The 17,984-nt window shown below is 36.9% G+C and overlaps 1 protein-coding gene across 1 annotated transcript in view; it reads right to left on the reverse strand.

Annotated features, from left to right (window-relative positions):
* The window catches only part of PCDH15 (protocadherin related 15), a 965,496-nt gene that overhangs the window by 25,568 nt on the left and 921,944 nt on the right, over positions 1-17,984 (reverse strand). The window contains exon 29 of the mRNA XM_064374141.1: positions 5,992-6,168. Coding sequence (XP_064230211.1) covers positions 5,992-6,168 — 177 coding nt within the window. The remainder of the gene's footprint in view (positions 1-5,991; positions 6,169-17,984) is intronic.

The following is a 17,984-nucleotide window of genomic DNA, read 5'->3' on the forward strand; positions in this document are numbered from 1 at the left end:
TCCGGGTACTCAATTGATTTTAGGGGATAAAATTTAATTTATAAATTAGGCATAGGAAGATATTAACAACAATAATAACAAAATAGAACAATCATAGGACTATACTATAATAAAAGTTATGCAAATGTGGTTTCACTCTGTCTCTGTCAATATCTTATTGTACCATTGGTAACTGAAACTGAAGAAAGCAAAACTATAGAAGGGGGTTAACTACTATACTCCAGTTGGACTGAGGTGAAGGCACTTGATTAAAGACTACCACCATGTAGGAAAGAGGCAATTCTAACAAGAGACAGTGGAATTCTTTTACCAGAAACAGGAGAAGGATTCAGGTCATGTAAAATACACACACCATTTCACTAATTCATATCATTTTGCTTTCTTTTCTTTTCCTTTTTTTTTTTCTTTTTCTTTTTGAGATGGAGTTTTGCTCTGTTGCCCAGGCTGGAGTGCACTTGTGTGGTCTTGGCTCACTACAACCTCCGCCTCCCAGGTTCATGTAATTCTCCTACCTCAGCCTCCCAAGTGGCTGGGATTACAGGTGCCTGCCACTATACCCAGCTAATTTTTGTATTTTTAGTAGAGATGGGTTTTTGCCACGTAGGCCAGGCTGATCTCAAACTCCTGACCTCGTGATCCGCCTGCCTTGGCCTCCCAAAGTCCTGAGATTACAGGCATGAGCGCCCAGCCCCATTCTGCTTTCTCCTGAAAATGTTAAACTGCTGTCCAGTGGTTTCTCTAGGAGAAAATTTTCAGAGTTATATATTCTCCCAGGTTCATCAGATTGTTATTTCCTGATTTCCATATTGATTTTGTTTTTTAGTATTTATTTCTGATCCTGTTTTCCACTGCTTGCTTATCCTGAAAAACAGATAGATCTGTCTCAATCCAGCTATCCACAAAGAAACATGTTTTTTTCCTCTTCATTTTCATCTTCAGTATACTCAGTTACTGTATCCAAACATTTTGGAATTCTAAGAGCGAGTATACAGTTCCCTTCCCAGGACGTGGTCAACATGAATTGATTATTGCTATGTTATCCTGAGATGAGATAAGTTCCTAAACCAATGTCACGTCTTATTTTCTCAAGCACATGCAAACATGTATTTCTGCCTCCATTGAGGGATATGGGGCAGAATGTTGTGTCATTCAGCATATAATGTATAATCAACAGTCTAGATTGCATCTCACCTTCATGACTGATTACCTTGATGGTGATTTTGATATTGCAATATACATATGAATGTAGAAAGAAAGAAAAGAAGTAAAGGGTGAGCAGGAGATGGTACTCTCTACAGTAGAGGGACAACTGCCTATTTCCTTTGTAGGTACACAATTTAAGTTTACAGAGTGGACAATGGTTAACATATTCACCCACATTCATTGCATTGTATAATATTGTTCTGCTTAATGAGGCAAATCATGGTTAGATCATCAACAATTTTCATAGCTCCATAATTATTTAACTCGATTCTAATAATTAGTATTCCATTGATTTTGGATTTTCAGTATTTTGAATTTGCATGTGTTTTTCTTGACTTAGGAGATTACAAGATGCTTTATCAGAGCTTGGTAGTCAGATCCATTTAAAGTCAAAGTATGTTTTTAAACATTGTGCTTTTAAAGGGCGTTTGTAGAGTATAAAGTCTTTTTCTACTTTTACTATTTGGACATAGTGTTTTTAAACGGGCTGGATATAAGGCAGATAAACAAGCTAAAATGTATTTGCTTATTTTTAAATTTTAGTTAAACTATATTTTAAAGTAATGTGGTCTGTTTTGTGTAGAACGCAGAAATCCATAAGAGAATATTGCTATTAACAGCAATGACGAAATCACAAAAAAGTGCAAGGTTATGCTAAAACTATAAATTTCCTTGAGCTGATATCACAATGTGAACAAGAAAACAAATTCCAATGAGTGACAATAACGACAGTCTCAAGGTGAGATGAGACCACATATATTGTTTCACCTTTGGCAGAACAAGGGTAAGAGTGGCTGCCATAGGCTGGGCATGGTGGCTCATGCCTGTAATCTCAACACTTTGGGAGGCTGAGGGGAGGATTACTTGAGCCCAGGAATTTGACATCATGCCTGGGCAATAAAGTGAGACCACTGTCTCTACAAAAAACAAAACAAAACAAATAAATAAACAGCTAAAATTGTAATAAATAAGGCTAGATTTACAGAGACCCACAAACACAAGGGGAGTTTGCACTCATTCAAAAACATTTTTGTATAGATTTCTGTAAGACAGATTGGGAGACAAGGAAGGACACAAGAGAATACTCCTTCATGGTATAGGAACAGGAAAAAATCAGCTAAGTCTGGTGCACAAGCAGAAACCCCTATGCAATTTCCCAGACCCTTATCTCATATGAAACAAGAGCCGTAAGTGTTAGAGGGAGGAGGAGTAAGTGTATCCAACCCTGTTGCTCAGGCAGAGGTCTACTGCTTCTGGAAAAGAGGTATAAGCAAAAATCCCCTGCCCCTGGGGATGCAGCAAGAAGTCCTCTCAGACCTCAGATCCTGCACCAGTACAAAGTAGAGGTCTACTATGGATTGAGAAGGGGCAGAAAATCTCTTGCATCCAAGACCCCTTGTAAATGTGAAGCAGAGGATAGCTGCCACGATGGCATAAGAAAGAAGGGAAAAAAAACTTGAGAAGGCACACACCAGGGCTTACACCTCCAAGCTGTACAGGGAGAGCAGAGGAACCCCTATTCCATGCCCCAACTCTTCCGTAAGAGTGGAACCCAGCAGCAAGGAGGAGCGGTCTAAAACTGGGACAGATCAGAGTGTGGACAGAATCCTCCTCTGTGGCACAGGCACGTAGAGAACAATGAGAGCTGAGGACTGAGTGAGAAGACTGAGAAAACCCCACAGCACTCAGCCTCTATGCTAAGAATGAGTTGACACCATTCCACCAACAGAAGAATCTGAAGCGTTTGACACAGCAGAAGCAATAATTGTCACAGCAAAATCTCAATAATTCCTGAATAGCTTTACTCAATAGAGTAAATGCCTGTAACATCCATTTACAGGTCTAAACTGTTTACCTCAGTCCTTACTGTTCTTCCACACAGTGTGTGGCATTTAGCCAAGCAGGGCACAAAAAGGCTACAAAATAAAAAACAACTATGATCTGGAAATAAAGTAACAGAACCAGATAGAGATAGCCCAGATATTGGAACTATCAGACGGGAACTTTGATTCAACTCTGATTAATACATTACAGAGAAGCAGAAAGCACAAACATGCCTGAAGCGATGGAGAAATTCAGTAGCGTGGTTGAAATAAGAAATAATGTAACAGAAAGGCTAGAAATATCTTTTAGAAAAGATATCAGGATGAAGAATTTCTTCAGTGAGCTCATCAATAGACTAACACAGATGAATTAGTGAATTTAAAAATAGGGCAGTAAATATTATTCACACTAAAACACAAAGAGAAAACTCTGTGTGTATATGGCCGGGGGGCAGAGGCACGGGGGTGGAGGGGAGCAGAGCCAGAACAGAACATCTGAAATTTATGAGAAAAATCAAATTGGAATTAGAATCCCAGCAAAGGAATAAAGAGAAAATGGGGTATAAGAAATAATATTAGAAAAAATGTCTGAGAATATTCCAGAAATGAAAAAGCAAAAAACTCAAAAGCAAACTAACAAAATTGCAGCTCCAATAAGTTGAGAACTATAAGGATAAAAAAGCAGGATAAGAGTAATATATAATTATTACAGAAAATCTAAGCAATTCAGGTAACCAAAAATAAAAAATTAAAATACCAATAAGCTTGCCAAACAAAATCAGTCATTAACATGTCACTAAAAGTAATTCCACTATTCTCTATGCATTTATGAGCTTTTTATTTTTGACTGTCAAAATCATTTTTTCTCAAATCAAAGCTCTGAGGATGAATGATTATTAGTATGATTTCTAATCCTTTGACTCAAGAATTCCAACATCCTCAGAAGCTTAGATTTTAAGATGAAAGGATATTGAGAGAATACTTCCGTTGACCTGCACAGGCATCTTAATGATCAAGTACACTTATTCAGTGTTAAAAACTAAATAATCAGTAACTTTCATAACTACTGAATAGATAATAATACTTGGGCATTATCAGCCTTGGATTACACACACACACACATTTACACACATATGTATATGCATCTGTATGTAATTTTATTATAAAGTCTTTCAAGAAACAACTCTAGAGTTTAAAATAGAGCAGTGATTCTAAGCATTCTATAATACTTTAAGGTGACGACCACTAAGGCAAAATTTTAATATTTAATGGCTACTATATCTTTTTCTTCAGTATAAAATTTATTTTATGATTTATACATATTCACTGTTTTTTCCTTGCCTGGTGGCTATGATAATTATTTTATTCAGTTTATATCTTTACACTCCATAATATAATTTAGGTTTGAAAAACTTACTTAGAATGAAGGATGTTGATCTTGTATTTCATGGCGTCAGTTGAAACTCAAGTAGCTTTTTTTTCCGAATATTTTATCTCTAGAAGGTATGCTAGATAAATTCCAGTTCTAATCGCCATTATTTTATTCTTTAAAGTCAGCTTAAATGTAATAAATATTTTTATATTTACAGAAAAACACCCTAAACTCAATCTATTATGAAATTCAAAAACAAAACTAATGTATGCAAAAAACACAGAATGCAGGTAGATTCACATAAAGAAGAAATGTGTTAATTTTCTGACAATTAATGCAAAGAATATAAGAACTACTTTGAAAGCCTACTCCTAAATCAACTTTTTAAATTAATAACGTACAAAAAATTGGCTAGGTAGATCTAAATGCTGCTTCATTTTGATGGTGGCTGTAACATCAGAGTGAAAGCTATTACTTCATTCATATATATTTCCTCCACAATCAGTATCCTGTTTTGCACATGGCACAAATATCTATTAAAAATGAATTGATAAATAGCAAGTTTAATAACTGGCTTTTAAAAAATTCTAGCTGATATTAAATCGTTATTTTATTATTGCCAAAGTAGAAGTGATGAAATTTTGTTAATGAAAATATTTAAAATAAAACTAAATTCAGAATTTGATTTGAATACAAATTGAATAAATACATATTTACATATAGATATATTTGCAAATGTGTATATGGAAATATTTATATGCTGTTTAGAAAGTATAGACAAAGAAAAACTAAATCATTAAATTATGATGTTTTGCATATAGAGTTTGGAATGACTGTGTGTACATGTACATATAAACTATTATTATTGTATATCAATATATATTTTTAACTAAAAATGTTTCCGATAGAATTTCATCCCAAGACCCTTTTGGACACTAGGTGTCACTAGAGTAAAGAAAAATCTATTAATTTTTTTTTTTAAGTATGCTCAAATATCATACAAAGGAAAATAAGTAGCAGGATTTTGTTTAAGATTCTGCATTTTATTTACTTTTAGAATTTATAACTCAAATATTTAAGTTCATGCTAGGATGAAATTTCACATAGAGCATGGACTTCAATGGGAATGATTATTTCAACTGCTCTCCACCTCTAAGTTAAGGAAAAAGATACCGATTTTTGCTGATTTAGCAGACCTGTAAGAAAGTTGGATTTCTTCTTAAAATGCAAGCATATGAAAATCATTGCAGACAAACGGCCACTTTAAGAATCTGTGCTTTCCTCTCAAATAGCCAAAGTCCCTGAATAAGAGTGAAGAGCCGGTGATTTCAAGGAGCTGTTCCTTGTTCATAAGTACAACAGGTCCTCTGATGCCCATAAAGAAAACTGGCCCTCTGAAATCACTCACTGCAGCCTACACTTAGACCTGAAAACTTTTAGGCATGAGGACCCTAGGTATTGTTTGCTTTCACTTCACTTTCAACAACTATTTGGTGGGTTTAAAACTTGAAGTACTTACAGCCTTAAATCAAAATCACATATGGTTGCTACTGTAACCAGAGAGTTGTTATACAGATAACAAAAAGCACTTACTTGAAAAGCTCATTTCTATCGATGGCTCTGTTGGTTTGGGGGTCGATTGCATAGACAGTCAAGTCACATTTGGTGTAATCTTCTAGGGAAAACGCATCCCCATGCCGGCGAGCTCCAATGGACTCTACTACAACCTTGGCACCAGGAATCTGTTCCTGAACATAGCGATCCAAGATCCTATAAATCAAACAAAGTATAAACATGACAGTCCAATGGGCTTTCTGGGAGAAAAAACGTTACCTTCAACTTGAAAAGACATTTAGTAAATTAAAAATGACAACAGCCTGATTTTTTTAATGTTTACTGAATATAAACCCTTGAAAAACATTCTCTATATTTTTTCAGCATTTAGCTCCCAATGGTACTAGAAACTGAATAAAGTAGAAAAGGTCACCAACCATCTCCTATTTAACTTTCGGCTTTTTGAATTTATGGTACCATTTGAGCTTTTACATGGCTCCTGGGAAATGCCAAATATGCTGTACAAACAAAGCTGTCTATGCTTTATAGGAGTCATGGGGTCTTAGAACTCTTGACTTCACATGGTTGGTGTCATAAATTACATCTCCCACTAGAGTCTGTGACACTTGACACATAGCTATATGCTAAGAAGTAGGGCTAGGATGCCTGTTTTCCCAAAGGTATAAAAATCTTTACAGAACCACAGCAGTGGGAAATTGTGGAGCTATTTTTGCAATGGCAGGATTACCACGTTAAGATTAAAACATGGCATGCAAATCTCAGATGCTATTTAGGTGAATAAAAACAACACATGCCATCTCGTATAAATTACTGATACTCATTTAAAAAGTAGAGACAATGTTAATCAATAAGAAATTTTTCCCATCTCATCACAAGACTTTAATTGACAGCATGATTTATTACCATTTCCTGAATGTCCCATTCCTTATTAAAAACTTTACATTATTAACCCAAGTATAGAAATATTAGGAACATATAATTCACTATTTGTAGATGTTTAAATTTAAATAATTTTAATTACTACATATGATAAATATTCTAAAATTTATAGACTCAGTGTTCCTTTTTGAGTCTATATTTGGAGGGTTTATTTGAAGAAAAGGGCATTCTATTCTTAAGTCCTTTGATAGGTCAGAAAAAAGCTTTTGCTTCTAATGCCAAAATTGACATATTTCTTGCTTTACTGAATGTATATTGCCTTTACAGTCTGGTATGTATTTGGTTTGTCCTTGTTACAAAAACAATGAGGTTACTAAACTTTGGAGGAAATGGCTCTACCAGCACATGCCAGGAGACACTATCCATTATAGCATAATGTTTGTTTATAAGTATTTGTAACTCAGCACTGTTGAAGTATATCTTATTGAAGTACTATTCATTCTTTTCCTTGTCTGTCACTATTCCACGCCCACTGATCGCTCAGCTTTGCAATTTCTTTTCTGATGATGTCCTTGAAGTAGACTAAAGAAAAGATGATGTGGAAAAAAGGAGGAGGAGTAAATTCACTTGGCAAATACCAGTTAATAGTTGAATGCCTGTAATTCCAACTACTTGAGAAATGAGACAGGAGAATCCCTTGACCCCGGGAGGTGGAGGCTGCAGTGAGCTGAGATTGCACCACTACACTCCAGCCTGGGTGAAAGAGGAAGACTCCATCTCAAAAAAACAAAACAAAACAAAATCCAGGCACCTGAAGATACTGGAAGTACTGAGACACACAGACTACTAACATCATTTGGACTGTGCTTTTTCAATTTTCTTCCTGAGAGATTTATGCTTATTTAACAAAAATAAGAACGGCCTCGGAGTCAAAAAAGATTATACTTTTGACATAGTGTAGGAGTCACAAACAATAATGATACAACACTGAAGAGCACAGAGGTTTGGCTTCAATTTTAATTTCCTTTACTTATCAGTTGCATAACCTCAGACAAGTAATCTTAAGCTCTCAAAGTCTCAGGGTTTTTTGCTTGTTTGTGTTTTGAGATGGAGTCTTGTTCTGTCACCCAGGCTGGAGTGCAATGAGGCAAACTCGGCTCACTGCAACCCCCAGCTCCTGGGTTCAATGGATTCTCCTGCCTCACACTTGGATTACAGGCATGCACCAGCACACCTGGCTAATTTCTGTATTTTTAGTAGAGAGAGGGTTTCACCATATTGGCCAGGTTGGTCTCAAATTCCTGACCTCAAGTGATCCTCCCGCCTCAGCCTTTCAAAGTGCTGGGATTACAGGCATGAGCATCACACCTGGCCACCTGTGTTTCCTTAAATAGAAAACAAGGAAATCATGTATCACATGGGGTTGTATGTGCATTCAATGAACTGAAAGCTTTTACACAAATCTGCACAGTTCCTAGCACACAGTAACTATTCTATAAAATGAATATTTTTATTATTAATTTAACTTAAATGTTTCCATTAATAAGCTTCTTCCTTGTCTCAAATTCATTCAGGGCCTTTAATTAATTTGTGGAATTAATAGCAAAGTATATTTATCACTAGTATCATCAGTTCACAAATCAAAACGCAAACAGGAGTATATAGTTAAATACGATGCAATAGGTGGTTGTCTGTCCTAATACTTTGGTCTAACAATTTATGCCTTCTCCAGTGCACTTTGGCATTGATTTGACATGTTCCAAGGAATTCCTTCATATGTGCATAGATTAACTGTGTGTGATCCTAGAGTGAAGAAACGTATCAACTGCACTTGCGTCCTTTTCTATTTTTCAGTGCAATACTGCAGAATCATGTGACTAAGAAAAATTAGATGTGGAATAAAATATAACTGTACTAATTCCTTCATGGTATCAGGAAATCATAAATAAAAGAAGTCTAAAAACAAATTATGTCATTTAAAACATGCAATAATATCTTCACCATGAGCATTTTTTGTTAAACTTTTAAAGATCTTTTGGGATAAAGTATTCTTATGATAAAAAGAGATACAGCCTAATCTTGATTGCTTCTGTATCTTTCTCTTATACATTTATGTAAAACTAAATTTAACACCTTTTAAATGAGAACACATTTTGTAAAAATCTCTTTTCACTTATCATCTCTGTCTATATACTAAGTATTTTCTACATCTCTCTTCATTACCTATATGTACATAGATTTCATCACATATATACATATATGTATCCCCCATACAGAGAAAAAGAGATATGCAATGATGTTTACCTGACCTGCAATATTTGTATAATACACAAACATGTCAAAAAAGATGTCCATAAGATGTTTATATAATGTAAATAATACTTAGAGCTGGATGATATAATTTTGAGTCTACCTTATATAACTTTCTTCTTCATGTATTATATTGCTTGAATTTCTTTATAATGGAAATAAAAGAACAATATAATTATATTTTTAAAAAATATCTTTAACTCCCTATTTCCTCTTCCTGACTTCATGATGAAAAAAGTCTTCATATAAATCTGTATTTTCATAGTTTAAAAATGTAAAAAATTAAATTGGATTCAGGGCTAATTAAATTATAGCAAAATTCAGGCAAGTATTAAGTAGGAAAATTTTCATTTATTCATTCCTTCAACAGATGCTTATTGAATGCCTATCCTTGGCCAGACACTGTTCCAGACACATGGAATGTATCAGTGAACAAAATACATTCTTTGATGTCACAGAATTTACATTCAAATTGGACAAGGCAAAGAACAGATAATGAATTGATAAAACTGGTAAAAGTACTCAGAAAAAGCATCATTGAGAATTTGATATTTGAGCAAAAACTTTAGGGAACAATGTGTGCTGCAGCTATTCTAGGAAAGAGTGTTCAAAGAAAAGAGAATTGCTAACTGCTTGTGCAAATGTCCTAATGTAGTAGCGTGTGGCCAGAGCAGATCACATGGGGACTTTTTGTTTTTTTTGAGATAGAGTTTCACTCTTGTTGCCCAGACTGGAGGACAGTGGAACGATCTCGGCTCACTGCAACCTGTTTCCGGGGTTCAAGTGATTCTCTTGCGTCAGCCTCCAAGTAGCCGGGATTACAGGCATGCATCATCACACCCGGCTAATTTTGTACTTTTAGTAGAAATGAAGTTTCTCCATGTTGGTCAGGTTGGTCTTGAACTCCCGACCTCAGGTGATCTGCCTGTCTTAGCCTCCTGAATGGCTAGGATTATAGGCATGAGCCACCGCTCCGGGCCACATGGGTACTTTTAGGATTGTAAGAGCACTGTCTTTTGTTCTGAGTGAAATAAAAATCTGTTGCTGGGTTTTAAATACTAAAGTAATATGATCTACCTTACATTTAAAAGAGGCACACATATTATATGCATCACTGTTATGCCTGATTAAATATGTACCCATTTACAAGAAGTATAAATCTTACAAAAGAAACCAAGAAATGTAACCAAAAATTAAAACTTATATTAATTATAGGCTGACCTATATAAACATTGGCATTTTGTGGTTATTTTAAAATAAGTCAATTTTTATAGATCGTTCTTTGTTAAAGAAAAAAAAACACAAAGGAGAGACTAAAGCTTACACAAAGGAGAAACTAAATGCTTTATCGTTTATGAAATGTATAACAAGACATAGATGGCTTTTAAAAGAGGACAAATCTTTTCAGAGTTCAGGTTACTTCTTTCCATCTTCTTTTGAATTCAATATGGAAGACAAATTTTTTCTCTGCTTCCTCTCAGATAGCATGAACTTTCTAAATTGTTTCTTTGAGATGTGCAGTGTTTTGTATTTGATAACAAGTTTTCAAAGGTGACAGTGCTATGATAACAGTATTCCACAAGATATTACAGCTGACTAATATCTCAAGAAAAGTATAAGCGATTTATGACCACTTGGAGCTATATAGGGGTTGATGACACTTTAAGTCTATAATGTGGAGAAAAATACCTTCTAATGCATAAAAATATTTTCTTACATTTTAAAATAAGAGAGAAATAATTACTGAATGCAATGTTCTGTTAAAAAAAAAAAAAAAACCCTGAGGGAATTGGAGTTGCCACCTTGGCCTGTACATAACCTGGTTTCCACAAGTGTTCCCTCCCACATTACTGTGTCACCTTTCTGCTCCTCTGTGCCCCTCCTGAATACCCACATAACGCAGACAATGGCTGGTAATCCATAAAAACATTTATTCCGTTCTCAAAACTAGCTGAACGTAGGGCAACTCCCTCCTGCTAATGTCCTATAAAGCACTCTGCCCTCCTTCCTAGATATTTTTGGGAGTCTTCCTATGCATGTCCTCCCCTGCCTTGCATTTTCAAGTAAAAGCTTACGCTAATGCTGCTCTGATCTTTCACAATCTTCCTCTCCTCCCCAGCATTACTGAGGTATAACAGGCATACAACAACAACAACAAAAAAAACGAACCAACCAAAGAAACAAAAAAACCCGGAAACAAAAACCAAAAACCACGCACATAATGTATGTTATTTAGTGAGTTTAGATAAATGTGTACATTCATGGTCTGCCATCACAGTCCAGGTAACGAACATATCCTTCACTTTCAAAAGTTTCCTTGTGACCCTTTGGGTTTTGCTGTTGTTACCTTTTGTGTAAGAACACACATGAGAGCCACCCTCTTAAGAAATTTTTAGTACATAATGCCTTTAAAAAATTCCTATGTCTTCGCTCTGCATCCCTGCTGACCGATCATTCCACTGTCTTCTTCTATACCTTTGATTATTTCAGAGATCTTATATTAGAGGAATCTAGTGATCCGTATTCCACTCTCTACAAGATCAACTTGGTGAGAGACACACAAGTGAGATTGTGCGGTATTTGTCTTTCTATGCCTGGCATATTTCACTTAACATAATGCCTTTCGGGTCCATCCATATTATCAAAGATGGCAGGATTGTTTCATTTTTAGGACTGAAAAATATTTCATTGTAAGTATATACAACAATTTCTTTCTGCATTCATCTGTCGATGGACATTTGTATTGTTTCCATTTCGAGGCTATTATAAATAATGCTGCAATAAACAAGGAAGTGCAGATATCTCTTCAAGATCTTGCTTTTAATCTTTATGGGTATACAAACATACCTGGGATTGCTGGATCATATGGTAGTTCTATTTTCTAATTTTGATGAAGCTCCATAAACTTTTTAAATAGTGGTTACATAATTTTATATTCTCAACATCAAGGTAAAAGTGTTCCAATTTCTTTACACCCTCACCAAAACTTAACTTTTTTTTTTTTTTGACAGTTGGTATGTTAACAGTTGTGAGATAAAATCTCTTTTGATTTTGATTTTTATTTCACTGATTATTAGAAATGTTGAGCAACTTTCCATGTACCTGTTTACCATTCATGTGTCTTTGGAGAAATGACTCTTCAAGTCCTTTGCTATTTTTAAATTGGATTATCATACAGGAAACCTAACAAAATGGATTAAAGATTTGAATGCAATATTTGAAACCATAAAACTCTCAGAAGAAAACATAGAGCACTTTTCGAGCTAGGTCCAGCAATGGTTTCTTGGATATAACACCAAAAGCACTGGCAACAAAAGTAAAATATAAGTAGGAGTACAGCAAACTAAAAGGCTTCTGCGCAGCAAAGAAAAAATCAGCAGAGTAGAAGGGTGACCTGCAGAATAGATTATAGAAAATATTTGCAAACATATATCTGATAAGGGGTTAATTTCCAAAATATATACAAAACTTTTCACAAACTTTTAGCTCCCTTCTTTCCCCTTCTCCCTTACAGGAAAATTGTTTTGGAAATATGAGTAATATAAAATATTTAATGAAAAAAATCTAGGCTGTTGTTTTCAGTTAGAATAGGGAATACAACCTATTCTATTTTTTACATCTTACATTTTATAATTTCATAATTGCTGAGTAGTTTAATACTGGATTTAAAAATGCATACTAGGGCCAGTATGGTGGCTCAGGCCTGAAATCCTAGCCCTTTGGGAGGCTGAGGTGGGCGGATCATAAGGTCAGGAATTTGAGACCAGCCTGACCAATGTGACGAAACCCTGTCCCTACTAAGAATACAAAAATCAGCTGGGCATGGTGGTGTGTGCCTGTAATCTCAGTTACTCAGGAGGCTGAGGCAGGAGAATAGCTTGAATCCAGGAGGCGGAGGTTGCAGTGAGCTGAGATCATGCTACTGCACTTCAGCCTGGGCAACAGAGCTAGACTCCCCCTCAAAAATAAAAATAAAAATAAAAATGCATACTATTTGTATGCATTTTTAAATAGAGTAATGCTGCCTGGACACAAAATGAGGAAATACATATTTAAATCATGTTGACTAATTATAATGCTGAAACATATAAGATTTCAATCAGACAACACTCGTTGTTACTCTTGACAATGTTGAATTTTACCTATGCCTTGCATTTCTGGTAAATAGCTATGGTATGGTACAGCATGGTATGATAAACAGCCTGAGAGCACATCTAACTCCTCCTTAAAGGCACCTCCCAGAATGTGTTGATTATAAGGTAAATCATTCTCTGATCTACTGTCCAATCTTCACACTTCCCTACATCCAGTTCTTGTTTGCTCCTCCCTGTGAAAGTCGTTTTCTTCTTACCTTTAGAGACACTTTCAGGTCTCTTGGGCAGAGAGTTCTCTCCATTACAACAGTGTCCCTTTCACTTGTGCAATACCCCTCCTCCTCTCTTACAATACTCTTTTTGAATAAATTTTCTTCTCTCCGAAATTCAGTAACTCCAAGTGTAGCTTTATTTAGAGATGGGGCCTTCAAGGAAGTAAAGTTGAATGAGATCACAAGGGTGGGGGTCTGATCTAATGGCACTAATTTTCCTATAAGGAGAGATACCAGAGAGCTCTCTTTCTCTCCGTGCACAAAGAGGTCATGTGAGTACATAATGAGAAGGCAGCCGTTAGCAACCCAAGAAGAGAGCCCTTACTGGAACCAACCCTGCTGGCACCTGGATCTTAGTCTCCAGAACTGTGAGAAAGCTGTTGTTTAAGCTACCCGGTGTGTGCTATTTTGTTACGACAGCCCAAACAACTAAGATGCACTGTGAAACACGCAAGAGCCCTCAAAATCTCCAATTGTATTTGTCACTTTTCTTAGTGTAAATTTTGGCCAACACTATTAAATAATATCTAAAAACTGCCAAATGAACTGTAAAAACAGGTAATATGTAAGAGCTTTTTTTTTCTGCCATGAAAATGACAGTAACAAATAAGCCATCATCAATTAAAGTCCTTATTCTCTTTGTGTTGATAATGAGATTGCATCCTGTGTACTGCCTACTCATCGGGAAATGGAAGCCACAGTGCTACTTCAGTTGTTTCCATCACAAATACCAATGTTTGCTCAGGACTGTGCTATCTATATATGTCACAGGAGTAACTGAATCCTCAATAAAAAAGCACTGATAAAAAGGCATTAATACCACCATTCCACACTAGGCTTTGTGGCTTTGTCTCAGTAGCATTTATGTTCTTTCCTAACAGCATCCTGATTTTGATTTGAGGAATTAATCTGGTCTCCAACAGTCACATCCAGCAGGACTTTAGGGATCTTACCTGGCCCTAGCCTCATGCAAAGCAAACAACCAAAAACTCCACCACACCCAATTAAGGCCATTCTCTCTTTGGAATTTGGGTCTGGAGTCAAAGGCTAAGAGTTTTAAATTGTTGAAATTCATCCATACAAGGTGCAACATCCTCAGCAGACTGACAGTGTATATAGGATTATCCTTGATGTCCTTGCTTTCCAGGCCTCTGGACCTGCCTTTGTTACTATTTTCCACCCTATCTTTCATTCTCTTGATATGGTAAGCTTAAGTGAGCCTCAGCTAATTTCTAATACATTCAAACTAATATTATGCATATATTCACTTTAAAGTGAGGACGTACCAATGCACTAATCATTTTTCTAATTATTTCAGGGCAACAACATTTGTCATATTGTCTAAGACTTGTAAAATCTGTCTTTGTAATTCAATTAATCATACTTTGTATTCTGCATAAAATTTCTGTAGTATGGATAATTCAGATTTGTCATTTAAATTTGCCCTGAATCATAAATAGCCAAAACTAGAAAGCAACCAGGATATCCTACAGTAGGTGAATGGATAAGTAAACAGTGGAATGCAGAGATAATGGATTATTATTCAGTACTAAAAAGAAATGAGCTATCAAGCCATGAAAATATAGAGAAAACTTAAAACTACTACCAAGTGAAAGACAGTCATCTGAAAATACTATATACTGTATGATTCCAACTATATGACATTTTGGAAAAGGTAAAACTACAGAGACAGTAAAAAGATCAGTGATTGCTAGGGGTTGAGGGGTAAGAGATAAATAAGAAGAGCACAGATAATTTTTAGGGCACTGAAACTATGATACAATACTATAATGATGTATACATGTCATTATACATCATCTAAACCCATAGAATGCACAACAAAAGTGAACCCACGTTTAAACTATGGATCTTGAAGGACTACAATGTATGCTGTTGTTTGAATGTGTCCATCAAAACACATGCGCTAGAAGCGTAATCATCAATGCAATGGTGTTAAAAGGTGAGGCCTAATGAGGTGATTAGACCATGAGGGTGAATGTATTCATTCTAAAGGGTGGAGTTCAGCCCACTTTTACTCTCCTTTTCTTGCCCATTCTTTGCCTTTCCATCATGAGATAATGCATCAAGGAGCCCTTCTTCAGACGTTGGTCCATTGATATTGAACTTTCCTGTCTCGAGAACTGTGAGAAATAAATTTCTGTTCATTTAAAATTACCCAGTTTGTTGTATTCTGTTATAGCAGCACAAAATGACTACGACAGTGTGTTACTGTAGGCTCATCAATTGTCACAAATGTACCATGATAGTGGGTGACACTGATAACGGAGTAGGCTATGCATGTGTGGGGGCCAGCAGTATATGAGAAATCTGTGTTTATTCCTCTTAACTTTGTGTGAAAGTCAAACAGCTCTCAACAGGAGTCATTTAAAAATCCAGTAAAAGTGATCTAGTGATATTATGAAAATAACAATTTACCAGCACTATAGATTTCTAAAGGCAGGACAAGATTAATTGGAAAATAATATGAAATAAGATGGTCCAGGCAATGGGTGCTTTGAAATTAGGAAGAAAGAGCATTAATTGTGAGTTAATATAATCTAGGAAGGATTCTTTGAAGATGAGGATATTTTATATTGAACACAGAATAGCATATATTTAACAAACCAAATTATATGTGAAAGGAAGAACATAAATACAAAATATGTTTGAATATATAAAAACAGATTAGATGAGAAATAAAATAGCCAGAAATAGATGGGTTTAGACAAAACTGTGGGGCAACTTCATTCACTCATTCATTCATCAAACACATATATATTGAGCACTCATTGTATGTTAGGCATTGGTCTAGGTACTAGGAATATAACAGTGAGCAACTACAGCAACATAAATACCTTGACTTTATGAATAGGAATAGGAGTATTTCAGGACTTCATAAGACAATGAGTGTCTAATACCATTTACTATCCTGTGTGTAACGGACAAGACTTCTCTTAGTTCTGTTGATTTATTTGTGCACAGATAGCCAGAAATCATTGTATAAATGCTTTTGATATAAGAGCATTAAGAGCCGCTGGCAAGATGGCCAAATGGAAACAGTTTTGGTCTGCAGCTCCCAGCAAGATCGACGCAGATGACCCCCGGTATCCTGACTGGGTGATTTCTGCATTTCCAGCTGAGCTACCCAGTTCATCTCATTGGGACTGGTTGAACAGTGGGTGCAGCTCATGGAGGGCAAGCTGAAGCAGGTTGGAGTGTAGCCTCACGCAGGAAGCACAAAAACTCGGGAGATTTCTCTCCCCTAGCCAAGGGAAGCCATGAGAGACTGTACCTGGAAGAACAGTGCACTCTGGCTCAGATACTGCGCTTCTCCCATGGTATTTGCAACCAGCAGACCAGGAGATTCCCTCCAGTGCCTACACCACCAGAGCCCTGGGTTTCAAGTGCAAAACTGGGTGGCTGTTTGGGCAGATACCGAGCTAGCGGCAGGAGTTCTTTTTTTTTCTTCATACTCTACTGGCACCTGGAACACCAGCGAGACAGAACTCTTTACTCCTATGGAAGGAGGGCTGAAGCCAGGGAGCCAAGTGGTCTGGCTTGGGGGGTCCCACCCCCACAGAGCAGAGCAAGCTAAAATCCACTGGCTTGAAAGTCTTGCTACCAGCACAGCAGTCTGAGGTCGAACTGTGAAGACTGAGCTTGGTGGGGGGAGGGGCGTCCACCAATGCTGAGGCTTGAGAAGGTGGTTTTTTCCCCTCACAGTGTAAACAAAGCCACCAGGAAGTTCAAAATGGGTGGAGCCCACGGCAGCTAAGCAAGGCCTCTGCAGTCAGACTGTCTGTCTAGACTCCTCCTCTCTGGGCAAGGCATCTCTGAAGAAAAGGCAGCAGCCCCAGTCAGGGACTTATAGATAAAATCCCCATCTCCCTGGGACACAGCAACTGAGGGAAAGGTTAGCTGTGGGCACAGCTTCAGCAGACTTAAATGTCCTTGTCTGACAGCTCTGAGGGGAACAGTAGATCTCCCAGCACAGCATTTGAGCCCTAATAAGGGACACAGTGCCTCTTTAAGTGGGTCCCTGAACCCCAGTATCCTGACCGGGAGACACCTCCTGTAGGGGCTGACAGACATCTCATACAGGAGAGCTCTTGCTGGCAACTGGCGGGTGCCCCTCTGGGTAGAAGCTTCCAGAGGAAGGAACAGGCAGCAATCTTTGCTGTTCTGCAGCCTCTGCTGGTGATATCCAAGCAAACAGGGTCTGGAATAGACCTCCAGCAAAGTCCAGCAGACCTGCAGCAGAGGGGCCAGATTGTTAGAAAGAACACTAACAAACGGAAGGAAATAATACCCACATCAACAAAAAGGGCATCCACTCAGAGTCCCTCAAAGACCTAAGGTAGATAAATCCATGAAGATGGGGAGAAACCACTGCAAAAAGACTGAAAATTCCAGAAACCAAAATGCCTCTTCTCCTCCAAAGGATTGCAACTCCTCG

This window comes from Aotus nancymaae, unplaced genomic scaffold (genome assembly GCF_030222135.1).
Source record: "Aotus nancymaae isolate 86718 unplaced genomic scaffold, 86718_ANA_hifiasm-v0.15.2.pri h1tg000010l, whole genome shotgun sequence".
Lineage (NCBI taxonomy): Eukaryota > Metazoa > Chordata > Mammalia > Primates > Aotidae > Aotus > Aotus nancymaae.